We start from the raw sequence: 15,622 nt of genomic DNA on the forward strand, positions 1-15,622 counted from the left end.
GGGAAGGGCACCTTTGGATTCAAGTCCTGCCATCTTAGACTTGCTAAGCACTTTGGGCTTCTAACTGAAAACCCAGAAAAGCATTGCTTTAGGAATAAACACCGTAACCGATGGCCAACTGTTATGTCCTGGGACTAAAGACAAATCCAAAATAGACCTGTCCCACAAAAATCTGGAAGCAAGCTTTCACAGAGTCAAGGTGATCTGCCAGTAATTCAGCTCCCTGTGGAGCTGAATTTTCCCTGTAGTTCCTTCCACGCCATCCATCTCTCGCCAGACTCCCCGCCTTCCCAGCCCTTCCTACCCACTCCTCCCCTCCCCACATCCTCCTGACCCTGGACCTTCTCATAGCGGTCATCTATTCATCTTAAATATCACTTCCTCAGAGATGTCATCCCTAATCAGCAACCTAATTTGAATCTTTCTACTCAAAACTCTCATATAACCCTGTCCTTTTCCTTCAAGTTCCACTTACCATTTGTAAAAGCATCTGTTCACATGGGGATGAGTCTCATGATGTCTTTCTTTTCCTTATGGTTTGAGGATCCGTGAGGCCAGAAGCCTGAATGTTCACTGTTACACAGGCTTCTGCTATAGAACTTAGCACAGTACATGTTCAGCAATTATTTGTTAAGTAGATGCATTAAGAAAAATGTCTGATTCGCTATGATATAAACCAAAAAAGTGAATGAATATGTAAATATCCAAGTTTATTATATTCAAGCCGTGGCAGTTGATGAAAAGGGAAAAATCTCTGAGATGAACATATGACGTTTCCAAAGTTGTTATTAAGATGATAATAATAGCATGCCTGTGTGCTCAGTCACATCTGACTCTTTGTGACCCTGTGGATAGTAGTCTGCCAGGTTCCTCTGTCCATGGAATTTTCCAGGCAAGAATACTGGAGTGGGTTACCATTTCCTCCTCCAGAGGGTCTTTCTGACCCAGGGACTGAGCCCGTGTCTCCTGCATCTCCTGCATAGGCAGGTGCCTTCTTTACCACTGAGCCACTAAATAGCATACTCAGTAATAAATGTCAAGGCATTTTGATGTTTCCACTGGATGCCAAGATCTTCTTTGGTGTAGCATGAAAGGTTGGAATTATTCTTCACATGTTCCAAATGGGGAAACTGAGAATCTGTGAGATCACAAAAATTAAAATATTAGAAACAGAAATCCAGCTTACATCCTCCCATGACACACTCCAGTGTCCTTGATGAAGTAGATGTTATCTATTTCAAGTCTATTCAAAATGTTAATTTAGATTGACATATAAATGGCCATGATGACGTTTGCTCCCATGACCCCCTGGAGTGTTATCACTGACCTTAATCATTTAAAACCATGATAGTCAAGTCACCTTTTCCCTGTCTGCCTTCTTCCTTTTTGTTGTATTACTTTTAGTTGTTTTAAACCCGAGTCCCTTAAATCATTCTGTGTTCTTTTATGCTACCATGCAAAAATAGAACAGCTCATTTCCTGTTGATTTCTAGAGTGCTTCGTCTGTCCTCTACATCTCTTTAAAGCCTAGTTCTGTAGTGCAGACGCAAGTGCCTCTACGTCATGCTGTAGCTTTAACATTTCACTATATAATAGTTTAACGGTGACTCAGTCTGATTAATGTGTTTTATTTATAAAGAGAAACTGGACCTCTGTTTAGTGATTCATAGGTAGTAATTTTTAAATAGAGAGGCAGTATTCAGTGTTTAGGGCTGAATTCAATTTCGCCAAGAAGAGTTTGGTCCGTCTCTGTTTCCACCAGCAGTAACTCTCTTTTTCTATTTGTGTTTTTTGGGTGATTCCCTAACAATTATTAGAAGACTGTCTTGTCTTTTTCAAGAATTCTTCCAGGACCATCAATAAAGTCAATTTCCTATTTTTAATGACTTGTTTTCCAGTTCATGCATTTCCTATTTCATTTTTTCTGATTTAAGTTTCTTAGTCAGCTGATCTCATCAATAATAATATGATTCAATAATAATATGGTTTAACTCACAGAATCTGTTGCTCCCTGAAACGTCTTTCAGGGACAAGTCGCTACCACCTCCACAACTTTCTGCAAGTACCGCCTATGATATTAATAAACAAAACAATTTTGATTTCCACGGTACAATTCCATATGCAATGAGGTTGCTCACTTTCAGAGAACAGGTTTCTATAAACTACTTGCTCTTCTTGTCAGATAACCCTCATGCTTTCGGCCTCAGGCTCACTCAGGAACCTGTCTGTCAGGGTTGTCTTTCAGAGGTTCTATTAATGAATTAGTGGACGTCAGGCAGAGCTCGGGATGTTTGTTGAGTATTTGTGGAGGCCACAAGAGGTTCTCCTTAGCTGACTCTAACGTGGGGGACCATGGCACGCCTTTGAGAAATCAAGCCCTTGAATGTGTTTTTCTCTGATAAGGTGGGGAAAACATTGCTTTTGCAAGTGGCAACCCCTAACAATTGGAGAAGCCTCCAGCTTCTAGAGCAGGGGCAGGGTGCAAGGGTGAGGAAAGGGGACTGGGTCAGGTGGGGGATATCACCGTGAGGAGTGTGCCTGCGTGTAAAATATGCAGAGGGAGGAAACCAGTTTGCTGCTCACGGAGGTGAAGCATTTCTGCCATTTAGTTAGCCTCCTTCTCTGAGGCTGAGGTTCGGCTCCCCCTTCACATGTGAGAAATCATTTGGGACCCAGCTCTACTGCAGAAGTGAAGCCTGAACAATCACCACTCAGGGACGGGTGTCCTCCCCGTTAGACTGTAAGCTCTGGGGGAACTGTGCTTGGTTTTATGCATCACTGTGCCTTCCACTGTGTTCGTAGAAAGGTCTCCGTAAACATGAGCTGCAGAAGGAGCACAGAATACGTTTCAGCAATTCCACTTCTGACACAACTCCCTGAAAGAAATTTAAATATTTTCTCTGAGGAAACTTTGTATTCAGTGGGAAGTTGTATTTCTGAATCACGCAAATCAAGCAGGCCATACCTCTTTCCCAGGGTCACAGGGAGAATTGATACGAGAGCAGGGCTTGCAATCTTTGTGAGTCTCTTCTTTCCTTGATTCCTGCTCTGAGAAGAATTGAGATGGAGGTATTCACTGAGGAGGGTTCAGGTCACTGACAATTGCCGTGGTGAGTCAGCTCAGGCATTTGCTGACAGACAGAGAAAAAGCCACAGAACCCGCAGATGGCTCAAGCTCATTCTTGCTGCATAACCCAGCAATGACATTGGAAATTGAGCATTTCTTGGGTACTTCAGAAATTCATTATTTTTTAAAGAGTCCACTTAAAAAAAAATAAACACACGAAATGTATTTATTAAACTATTGTTGGCATATCTCTTTCCCCGCCCAGTATTCTAATAATAAATAATAGCTTTAGCGTTAGTAATTGTTCACATTTATTGAAGCCTAATTATATGCCAACAACTTCCAAAATTATATAGTAATGCATTCATACAACAGTCCTATGAAGAATATTCTATTATTAACAAAATATGTAAGTCACCTATATTTCAGCTTCAAAAAAGAATATACTCTTATTATTCCAACATTACAGTTGAAGGAATAGGGCCAAAGAGAGATAGTAACTTGCTGTGATGGAATAATGCCCTACAATCGTAAACATGTTACCATACATGACAAAGGTACTTTATAGTTGTGATTAAGTTAAGGGTCTTGAGTTGGGGAGATTATCCTGAATTATCCAGGTGGACCCAATGTAATCACAGGAGTCCTTGTAAAACAGAGGTGACAGGATCAGTTAGAAAAGGAGATGTGACTGTGAATGCAAACATGAGCGATGATGAGAAAGAGAAATTTGAAGTTGCTCTGATGCTGGTTCTGTACATGAAGGAAGGGGCCATAAGTCAAGGAATGAAAGGGTTCCTAAAAGCTGGAAAAGGCAAGCAAAGTGACTGTCTTCTAGAGACATCAGAGGGAAAGCAGTCCCTGCCAACCCTGATTTTCAGTTCGATTCAGTTCAGTTCAGTTGTGACCCCATGAATCACAGCATGCCAGGCCTCTCTGTGCATCACCAACTCCCCGGAGTTCACTCAGACTCATGTCCATCGAGTCGGTGATGCCATCCAGCCATCTCATCCTCTGTCGTCCCCTTTTCCTCCTGCCCCCAATCCCTCCCAGCATCAGAGTCTTTTCCAATGAGTCAACTCTTCGCATGAGGTGGCCAAAGTACTGGAGTTTCAGCTTCAGCATCAGTCCTTCCAAAGAACACCCAGGACTGATCTCCTTTAGGATGGACTGGTTGGATCTCCTTGCAGTCCAAGGGACTCTCAAGAGTCTTCTCCAACACCACAGTTCAAAAGCATCAATTCTTCGGCACTCAGCTTTCTTCACAGTCCAACTCTCACATCCATACATGACCAGTGGAAAAACCATAGCCTTGACTAGATGGACTTCTGTTGGCAAAGTAATGACTTTTGAATTCCAAAGCTGTTAGATAACAAATTTGTGTTTTCTTTTTATGGAACAAAGTGTGTTCCAGCAATGATAGAAAACTCATACACTTGCCTAAGGTAGAGTGCAGACTGAAACCCACACTGACTAGCTGTCTTAACTACCAGGCTAAGTATAATGTACTTATGAAAAATGGCTGAAAGGGCACAGACCAACAGGAGGTGAACATGTCAGAACAATTTGAAATTTATTTATAGAAAATTAGAGTTCATGCCCTCCCCATGGTGAGCCAGCATAAAATAGAGTCACATTATTAATATTGATGATAATATAATCATTAAAATATAACCTCAGTTATAGATCAGTCTCTTTTGGAAACAGAAGTAAAAACATTTATGTGAAATATTAGCAAATCAAATCCAGCGATGCATAAGGCTAGCATATCATGCACGTTTAATTCAGGAATACAGATTTAACATTTGGTGTTCCCAGGTGGTACAGTTGGTAAAGAATTCTACCAGTGCTGGAGATGCAAGAGACATGGGTTGGATCCTTGGGTGGAGAAGACCCCCTGGAGTAAGAAATGGCAACCCACTCCAGTTTTCTTGCCTGGAAAATTCCATGGACAGAGGAGTCTGGCAGGCTGCAGTGCATGAGTTCACAAAGAGTTGGACATGACTCAGCACACACACACACACACACAGAGTCACACACAATTGAGTAATATGATTCACCATGTCAACAGAATAAAGAATAAAAATCATGTCATCTGAATTGATATAGAGTAAGTATTTGATGAAATCCAGTACCTAATTCATGATGAGAACTCTTTACCAACAAGGAAACAAAAGTAGCTACTTTAATCTGTTAGAAGCTATCTACAAAGAACTTATAGCAAGTATCCTACTTAATGGTGGATTATTTCAGATTGTCCCCTGAGATCAGGAGTGAGACAAGATGCTTACTATTATCATTTCTATTCAATATTCTGTTAGAGGTCAGTGCAATAAAGCAATGAAGTAAAAACCCATTTAAAAACATAACTTTAGTTAATTAATATACCGATGAACAAATTTGCAATTAGAGAAGCAGTTCTCTCTTACAATCAAGTAGCATGTCTCTTCCTACATCTTTGGACAGTAGACCATTTACTGTTACAAGTGTTGTTAACCGCCAACTTTCAGTTGTTCCTGTAATCCATTTTCTAATACCTCTGCTTTTCCTATTTATATATTCCATTGTGTACAAAAGCTTCTTTTCTCCAAAAAAATGTTTGACAAAAGATTGGAATGTGTTATTAAATGTAAATTTAAATGTTAATATTATTTTAGATATTAATTTAGTGTTTTCATTAAAACAAATAAGCATTGAGTTGGATTAATTTTATTAATGGTCCATACACCTGTCAGTTTCAACATGAAGAAATACTGTTATAAATCATCTGGACTTTTTATTTTGTGAGAATGTGTTTGCATTGCCAGTGCTCTTTTTTAAAAGAAAATTTATTGTAGTATAGCTGATTTACCATGCTGTGTTAGTTTCAGGTGTACAGAAAAGGGAATCAGTTATACATGTATATGCATATATATTTCACATTCTTTCCCATTTAGATTATTATGGAATATTAAGTAAACTTCCTGTGCTATACAGTAGGTCCTTATGAGTTATCTGTTTTATATACAGTAATGTGTATATATTAATCCCAACCTAATTTATCACGTCCCCTCGTTTTTTCCTTTGGTAATGATTTTATTTTGAGATCTATTTCTATTTTGTAAATAAATTGATTTGTATCATTTTTATTAGATTTCACATATAGGGGATATCATATGATATTTGTCTTTCTATTTCTGACTTACTTCACTTAGTATGATAATCTCTAGGTCTATCCACGTTGCTGCAGATGGCATTATTGAATTCTCTTTCTATGGCTGAGTGATACTCCATCACATGTGTGCCGAGTCTTCTCTATCCTCTCCTCTGGTGACGGTCATTTAGGTTGCTTCCATGTCCTGGCTGTTGTGAGCAGTGCTGCAATTGGGGCGCGTGTATTGTTTTGAATTATGGCTTTCTCTGGATATATACCCAGGGATGGGGTTTCTGGGTCAGATGGTAGTTCTGTATTGATCCAAGTAGAGCATAAAGGTATATCAAAGGTGCATTTGATTTATTAGAGAAGGCATCCAAAGAAAATTCGAGAGACTGAGTGTATATAGGAACCTAAGAACGTTGGATTACTGTCACTAGGTTAACTACACGAATGGTTAAAATGCCCAACAGGGCAATAAAACCAAAATATTTGGGGATATATTTTCTGCCAGAATCGAAGTTATTTACATCTCTACTGGGGGAAAAAAAAAACTATAAATTAATGTGTAACTTAGAGTCTGGCCCTAATCAGTAATAAATAGTAAAACTAGACATTTGTGAATTCACGTAATATTAAGTAATCCTTAGACAGGACTCTTTTAAAAAGCTCCAGCATGACATTGAGAGGACATGAAGTTATTCCTTTGATTTATTTTCCAGTTTTTCCAGTTTTCTTGGTAGTGGTAACATCGCTTTCCAAAGAGACATCTCTCTTCCATCAGCATCCTTGGAGAAAATTTAGATTCTCCCTCTTTCTCCCTCTGTCTCTCAAAAGATTATTTTTTTTCAGCTAGTCCCAGATTTTTATATCATTAACTGTCTTTAATCATAGCACAGCATTTTATGAGTATTATTTAAAATCATATGCTTTTAATATGTCAGATAAATTCTGTAAATAGCTTTTATAAATGAGCTTTCTATCTAAAGTAATACTGTTTGGAACCATCCTGAATTTCTTGTTTTACGAGAATCCTCATATATATATATTGCATGGATGTGATGTGAAGTTTCCCTGTACTGACATTGTACTCACACTCTGAATTGTTTTTAGATTTTTTTTTCCTGAAGGATATTGTTCACATGGATGTGAGATCTGTGATGTGACTGTAATGAGTTTGTTGAACCCTCTACTTCGCTACCTCCTGCTTTTCAGGCCCCCTTTTTAAGGGCAGCCACCTCCCTTCAAGTTCTCCTTCTGAGAGCTGAGTTACTGACTGCCCCTGGGGTTTCTCAGCAACCTCAGAGCTTCCTTTCAGGACAGTGGAGGAAAGACTGTGTTGGGAGAATGTCTAGCCATCTTAAAATTAAACATAATAGAACTAATTCTATTTTATGGGGACAAGTTTAGGAGTTGAAGTCTGGCAAGAGTAAGAAGATTATTGATTACCCTCTGCTTTAGCCTCAGGTTTCTAGACCTCAGAACTGAGCTTCCCCAACTACCTTAACTAAAGTGACCCCAGGCTTCTTTTAATCTTGATCAGAACGCCTCTGACAGTCTGTAATGGTTTATGAATTTACTCTTTTACATGCCACTTGTCTGTCTTCACTGAATATAAGTTCCTTGAGGACAAGGACCATATTGGTGTTGGTCCATCTTTTTATTGCAGCATCCATCACAGGGCCTCAAACTAGATGGTCTAAATACATGTTTATTTAGTGAATGGGTCCAATTACATTGTGTGATACCTGCGAATTAAGAACATAATAGGTCAGAGCAAGAGAAAATGGCAAGTGGCTTCCATTTAAGAGATGAAACAGTATACCACTGCCTTAGGCATCAGTAGTCTAATATGTTTCTCACTATCCCATATTGCTGATGGACATATTCCTGGCACAAAGCTTTTGGTGCAATGAAAGGCTAATATGACCATTATAATGTAATAGCTATAGTGAAGAAGAGAGGAAAAAAGAAATAGAAGGCTGAAGTATCCCAGGCTAGTCCCTCATTGGGGAAAAAAAATATCTCTTGGTAGCTAATTCCAAAGATAGACTTTATCTGAAATAAAATCATTATAATGATGGTTGCCTTTAAGCGATGCATTAACTCAGAGATAACTGCATTGCTCCAAATGTGTCAGCATTTAAGGCCTGTCTTATTGGAATTTTTCTTAATTTATTGTAATCTAATAATCATAGAACACATTATTTGTATTTGACACAGAGTTATGTTTGTGTCATGCACATTCATTCAGCTATATAACAAGGAATAATTGTTCGGTTAACATTATTCTTTCTACAGAATGCAATGTTTATTCATGTGTACTTGGTGAATGAATTCTTTATAAGCACATTAACAAGATGTGGAAAAATCAAACCTCTGAATTTCCAAAAGATAGCTGCATAAAATAGTTGAAAAAAATTTTGGGTAGTGGTGAATATAAATGGTTCATATTAAATATGATGGATAATCTGAATGAGATGCATATTTGAGCATACAAGTTGATGTAATAATTTTGTCGAATGAAACAAGATGAGTAAACTGTAATGTCGTTCTGTTGACTGGGAGACGTCACCTAACCAGTTGAAAAATAGCTTCCTATTTTATTGGGCTTCCCTAACCTCTTCATTTATTACATAAATGCACTCTCAAGGGTAATTGCTTTTTTTAAAAAAAACTTTGATTTGTGAAATGCAGGAAATGCTGCCAGGCTTTCTGAGTATTATCAGCTCTTTTTTCTGTCGCCTGTTCAGGGTGCAACTGATTTTGACAGATGTACTGTTATGTTACTGGTATAACATGACATCTTTTTTCAGATGAACTGAATAAAAGTGATCTTGACAATGAGTAGATAAGACACTGTCAGAAAGCTGAAAAAACCTGTCAATGTCACAGTTATGACACAAACATGGCAGAACAGCTCTTATAATGTCATTAAGTGAATATCTTTCCAATAACACCCGTGAGAAGATAGAAAATAGCATTGCTCTTAAATACTATTACTTAGCCACACACAAAAAAAATATAACACAAAGGTCAGTTTAATATACATTTGAGGTGGCATTTGATGAGTCTGATGTATATGTATGTATTTATATGTGAATCTTTTTTATATGGCATGTATGAAAGAATTTTGAGATTTCAAAAGTAGGAAAAGATTTCTACTTTTTCAGAAGCTAAAAAACCCTTTAACTCCAGCTTTTAAGAAAGTCATTGAAAATGTTGATCATGAAATATGCAAAGTGGTTTTAGCGGTATTAATTATAATCTTTTCCCTGATGTTTTTATGGGTTAAGAAACAGTCTTTAATAACATAAGAGAAATTAGGCATACATTTCAAAATATATTTCTAGATCATGAATTTTGTAAATAGGTGGGTAAAATCTGAAATGGAATCAGTCCCAGGTATCAAGAAGGAATTAGACATTTGTGGTTTTATTTTCCATTATTATGATTGACTTGGACCTGAACTATACATGTATGGGTATATGTTTAATCCTCTCATAGATGTGGTTTTTAAATACTTTAATGAAAAGCATATTTATCCTTAGAACGACTTTTGATATCTTTGTCTAGGATCAGAGGTGGTTGATCTTGATGGAAAAAGTTGCCTTCTCTACAGATTTGATCAAAAATCTTTGAGCCCGATAAAGGATGTAATTTCTTTGAAATTTAAAACCATGCAGAGTGATGGGATTCTACTCCACCGGGAAGGACAAAATGGAGATCACATCACGCTGGAATTAAGAAGAGGAAAACTCTTTTTGCTTATTAATTCAGGTAAAACTCTTTGGATAAAGTGCTTGAAAATCTGGTCATTTAGCTATCACCTTAGTAACTTTATGCTTTTATAACTTACCTTTTTTAGTGATTAAGGTACCTTATTTCCACATTCAAGGGTTTATATGTGTGTATATATATATATATATATATATATATATATATATATGCCAGTATTGCACTTTCATGTAATTTGTGAACTATTCAGGACCCTCATTTGATGTTTCTTACACAGTGCTGATAGAACCACTTAGTTATTTTCAAACGTCTTGATGGAAGGGATGGGTCACTGAAAAATACTGAGGTATTATAAAATAATAAGGTTGTAGCAAAGATAAAATTTTCATTGAAAACGAACCTGTGATGATGGGTAATACTAATAAAGAGAATTAACAGTGGAAGAAATGACAGCAAGGTTGAGAGGATATTGTATTCAAAGTTGAGGTAAATTCAGACTAGCGTTTTGGCTGGGGTGCATGGAAGGAGATTGCAGTTGTTATGAGAGACTCTGGTCCCCATGAAAGAATGCTTTTCTCTTTTTTTCAGCTGGGAATCATGGCTCTGTTCTTTTCTCTCCCCTCTAAGGTGACTCGAAGCCGCCCTCGGCTCGTGCCCCGGTCAGGCTCACCCTGGGCAGCCTGCTGGACGACCAACACTGGCACTCCGTGCTCATCCAGCGCTTGGGCACACAGGTCAACTTCACAGTGGACGGGCACAGGCGTCGTTTCCGCGCCCAGGGCGAGTTCAGTTCCCTGCATCTCGATTATGAGGTGTGATGGTTACGTTTCAATTCATGCAGACTTCGTGAAGTCTAGGTGGTGAGGTCTAGGAAGGCAGTGCTCTAGAAGACCCACCTCCAGAGTCAGTCAAGGTCCTGAGGAAGTGTTCCTCTAGGTAGCCTCACTCAGGTAGTGAGTTTTGTGCCTATAGTACTGCGGCTTCATTTTTCTCCCTGCATGTTAATTTATCTTTATAAAGAAACATCATCTTTTTTTTGCCTGCAGTGTGTATGCAGGAAATCTCCCTGAAGAGATCTCCTTACTACAAGTAAATATAGACTGTGTTGTATGATTTTGGAGGTGGTGGGGGCAAAAAGCACTCCTGAACAGTGCAGATTTAGAGAAAGGATGTAGCAACGAATAGGTTAACTGATTCATCAATACCCAATTCAAATGCACAAAAATCAATATATGCCAGAAATGTATATAAAATAAAATGTCATTATAATTGGTTACATTGTTAAAACCAGTCACTATGGAAATAAAGATGTATTTTTCTTCAACAACCAATAAATATTAAAATCAAGTTTGATTAGCAACTTGTAAGAATAATCAAGCTCTATTGTCAGTGAAAACTGAATGCATATAAACTTATTTTAAAACCTGCATCATAATTTTTTTTTAAATCTCCATTTGAAATTAACAATATGGCAGTGTAGAGTACTGAAAAATTGGTCTATCTGTGATGACTACAGCTATAGTTGCTAATCGTAATTATTTAAGCAGATTATCAGAAAATCACTAAACAATATTATTGATGCCATTTTTCTTTCTAAGATCAGCTTTGGAGGGATTCCAGCACCTGGAAAACCAGTGTCATTCCCCCATAAACACTTTCATGGGTGTTTAGAAAATCTCTTTTACGATGGAGTGGATATCATTGATTTGGCCAAGCGGCAGGACCCACAGATGATCGTTATGGTAAGAGAGTCTTCATGTATACAAAAAAGGGAAAACTGTGTGGCTTTCCCCCCCACACAAAAATGCTTCATTTTGAATTCCCACTTGACATGATATTTTATTTTATTTTATTTTTTTTTTTGACATGATATTTTAGACCTTACTCTTGTTCTTTAGAAAAAGAGTTCTCAGTTCTCAGCTTGGCAATATGCATGTACGGGATTAATTCTATGCAAAATATTTAAAATTCACAGGTCATGATTATTTTATTTTTATATGAAGTAAAGCAGGTTCTTTTCTTGGTACAATTGATCATTTTATTTTGTTGTGATATTATTGGTCCCAGGAGACTAATTTCTTTTCCTCTGTAATTTCCTTAATAAGATACTCCCTGACTTACTCTCCGAAGCAGAATACTGGTTTCCTGGAATCAGATAACATGCACGTATATTAGAGAAGCGGTTGGAAAATTTGTATTTTGCCATGGTCATTCATAACTAATAAAAGAAGCTAATAGGCTTTTACAAGATTGCATCTGCCACGAGCAGTGCTGGTCAGGCTGTTTGATGTTCTAATTCTATGGAAATGTGGTGGAATTTAAATACAGCTGTATTGGTCAGGGTGCAGTCAGAGAAGCACTCTGGGTTTAGGGACAAGGGGTCTGTTTTAGGACTTGGATCTTAACAGCTGGAGGCACTGGAAAGTGGAGGTCAGCGGTCTGGAAGAAGAGATGGAGCAGAGTGAAAGAGGCAGGACACGCTGGGATAGTCACCAGCCCCTCTGTCATCATCCTTCCCTGGACTTCATCACACGCAGACAGCCTTTTGGGGAAAGTGGCCAGCCTTTCACTTCTGACTCAGGTGTCTCGTCAGCTCCCTCTTTGGCTAACTTTTAACTGGACCCAGACAAGAAATGAGATTCTGGGGAACGTGCTTTCTAGCTTAACCTGCTTGCTGATAGAAAAGCAGACACATCCAACCATTTGAATACATTCCTTTAATTATTCAAAATTCAAAATATATAATAAAGCTCATGTTGTGTCAGCAAAACCCAGAGTACATCACAGAATTATTTATTGCTTATAAAATATTTTATTTTTAATTCTCTGTGTGAATTGATAGTGCTTATATGAGCACACCATCCAGCAAGATTTTTTAAATAGTTTTTTTTTTAATATAAAAAGGAAAAGGATTTAGATGGAAAATAAAACTATTGTAGAGAGATAGATGTGAGTGTTTCATTGCAAAATGAGTTTCCAGAAGCTGCTCATGTAGCTAACACCAGCTCTTCATTGCCAAGAGGATTTGCTGCTTGCAGAGTAGCTAGCAGACAGCTGTCCAAATGCAGCTGGTAAATGTTTCCATTTTTACCAGGTTTGCTAGTCTTATAATTGCCTTTACATTATGGGTCAGTATATTTCACTCTTCAGCTTTTGATGTTTCATTCACTGGGACAAGATATTTGTCTGCAGTGAAAGCTAGTTCACTTTTAACAGAATCACAATATAGCCAAATGTTTTTGTTTAACCTAGACCAGTACTTTAATTCCAGCTTGTCTTGTTTTAAATAAAGTGATTTCATTGACTTTTCAAATCTATATTTAGAAGGTTTGTTGAAGGTTATTTTCAGGAAAAATAAAAACATTTATCTTGATTTATGAAGCCTGTTAAGGAACATGCTAATTATTTCTAAATAGTTCAGACGTTAACATTTTTTTCTTAATCCTTAAATATGTATTTAGTGCTAACAGCAAAATAATCTTTCATGTACAATATTTTAATGAAAATTCATGCAATTCTAATGTATCTTGAAGATCTATTTAAAAACCATTAGACAAGAAATAATACATGTAAATCTGATGACAAGAGCATAAAAATAAGAAAAAAACCACAATGGTTCAAAATAAGAATGTAAGTAGTACATTGTACATTGTATTATGCAATCTTAAACCTAAAAAAAAAAGAAAGAAAAATAGGCAGAGGTTATGAACCGACCCTTCTGATGAAAGTGAGGCCAAAGAGCAACAAACCCATGAAAAAGACTTAGATTCTTTATTAGGTAAATGCAAGATAAATAACAACGATACATCACGTGGGCGTTTTGTCCTTGAACTTATGCAGATTTAAAAGAAATGTAATACCTATTGCTGCCAAGGATGTGGGGAAAAGTATGTCTTTGTGTACTACTGTTGGAAATGTGGAAAATTTAACTTTTTTTTTGAATTCAAGAAAGAAACTGGAAATATTTACTAAAATATGTAGATATACTAGCTCTGTATTTAGAACCGTCTTCTGAAGAACTGAAAATACCATCACATAGAGAAGCTTATTCGTGCTTGGTTGAGAGAGGCAAAACTTTGAAACAAAGTGACATCATACTAGTGGAAGTGGAAGTGTCAGTGGCTCAGTCATGTCCCAACTCTGCAATCTGATGGACTGTAATTCACCAGGCTCCTCTGCCCTGGAATTCTCCAGGCAAGAATACTGGAGTGGGTAGCTGTTCCCTCCTCCAGGGGATCTTCCCAACCCAGGGATCAAACCTATGTTTCCTGCTTTGCAGGCAGATTCTTTACCACTGAGCCACTGGAAAAACCCCTTGATAAGAAAACAATTGACTGGAAATTTGACCATTCACACAGTAGAATATTGCCTAATCAATAAAAGTAGGAATTAGGCTTTCACCAGATAATTCAAAAGGATTTCCATAAGGTATTTGTTAATGATAAAATCATGGTACAGCAAACAACATAAAACATGGCTCCCATTTTTATAAAACAAATAATGTCTAGTGTGTTGGTATATGTATTCCAAATATATATTTAGATATATGTGAATATACATATAACTGAACACATGCCTTAAATATGTATATGCACATATGTGTGTTGATATATTAATATACGTTTGTATGTGTCAATAGTAACAGAAAATTATGAAAGAATATGGAAGGGGAGCCAGTAGCTCATTAATATTGGTTATGTTATGGAGTAGCTTTGAAGCCAAAGGCAGCGAAAGTAGGAAGGGAAAACCAAGTAAAACATAAATAAAGAATTATTTTAAATAAATTTTGATTGAATTCAATTGCATTGAGTTAGATGCCTTTGTGAAATTTGAGAAATCGGAAGAAAACAATTTCACCCAGAAAGCCCAGGGAGAGATTTGCCTGACTGTGTATCCCTGGATTTGAAGAACCTTTAAGACATATGGCAAGGATTCCGTATCCATGTTGGTCGCAGTTTTCCCTGTTGTTTTAAACCATGGGTAATTAGATCGTTCAGATGCTATTACTAATGTGGTGTGTCATTCTTAAAGCTTTCCCTTTTGCTCTCTTCTCAGGGAAATGTGTCGTTTTCTTGTTCACAACCGCAGTCTGTGCCCGTGACTTTTCTGAGCCCCAGGAGTTACTTGGCACTGCCAGGATCTTTCGGGGAGGACGAGATTTCTGCCACTTTTCAATTTCGAACTTGGAATAAGGCTGGGCTTCTGTTATTCACGGAGCTTCAACTGGTTTCAGGGGGTCTCCTCCTCTTTCTCAATGATGGAAAACTTAAGCTGCATCTCTACCATCCAGGAAAATTACCCAGTGACATCACAGCAGGTAATAAGTGTATTCCTGCAGGCAAAGCATATGGGTTTGAAAGATTTCATTATCTCTCTGTCCCTTCTCTGTAAAATTTTATGCTTAACCCCCAAATTAATATTTGTTTAACAAATGAATACTTGAGTTAATAAGATTATCTCTTCCTTAGAGGAACTGGATTCCAATTTTCTTTTAAATATGGCTTCAGCACTAGCAGTTCTTATTAACCAAAATGATAGTTGTAGGGGAATAGAAATTTCCTTCCATGACCCTCTTGCCCACTCCAGATAAATCAATGTATCCTGAGGAAATGCATTTTGAGAAAAATATGAAAGACTTGAAATGGATCCCAAGTTTGCTGGGTGTCTTCAATGGAAGATGAGTC

At 37.5% G+C, this 15,622-nt stretch overlaps 1 protein-coding gene across 3 annotated transcripts in view; it reads left to right on the forward strand.

Moving 5' to 3' along the window:
- The window catches only part of CNTNAP4 (contactin associated protein family member 4), a 286,323-nt gene that overhangs the window by 163,933 nt on the left and 106,768 nt on the right, over positions 1-15,622 (forward strand). For 2 of the 3 annotated variants that reach the window (XM_070770350.1, XM_070770351.1), the window contains exons 5-8: positions 9,777-9,980; positions 10,566-10,750; positions 11,537-11,680; positions 14,994-15,255. In XM_070770350.1, the coding sequence (XP_070626451.1) occupies positions 9,777-9,980; positions 10,566-10,750; positions 11,537-11,680; positions 14,994-15,255 (795 nt within the window). Of the gene's footprint in view, positions 1-9,776; positions 9,981-10,565; positions 10,751-11,536; positions 11,681-14,993; positions 15,256-15,622 lie in introns of those variants that run through there. The other variant, XM_070770352.1, reaches the window with a different exon arrangement.

Source organism: Bos indicus, chromosome 18 (assembly GCF_029378745.1).
Source record: "Bos indicus isolate NIAB-ARS_2022 breed Sahiwal x Tharparkar chromosome 18, NIAB-ARS_B.indTharparkar_mat_pri_1.0, whole genome shotgun sequence".
NCBI lineage: Eukaryota > Metazoa > Chordata > Mammalia > Artiodactyla > Bovidae > Bos > Bos indicus.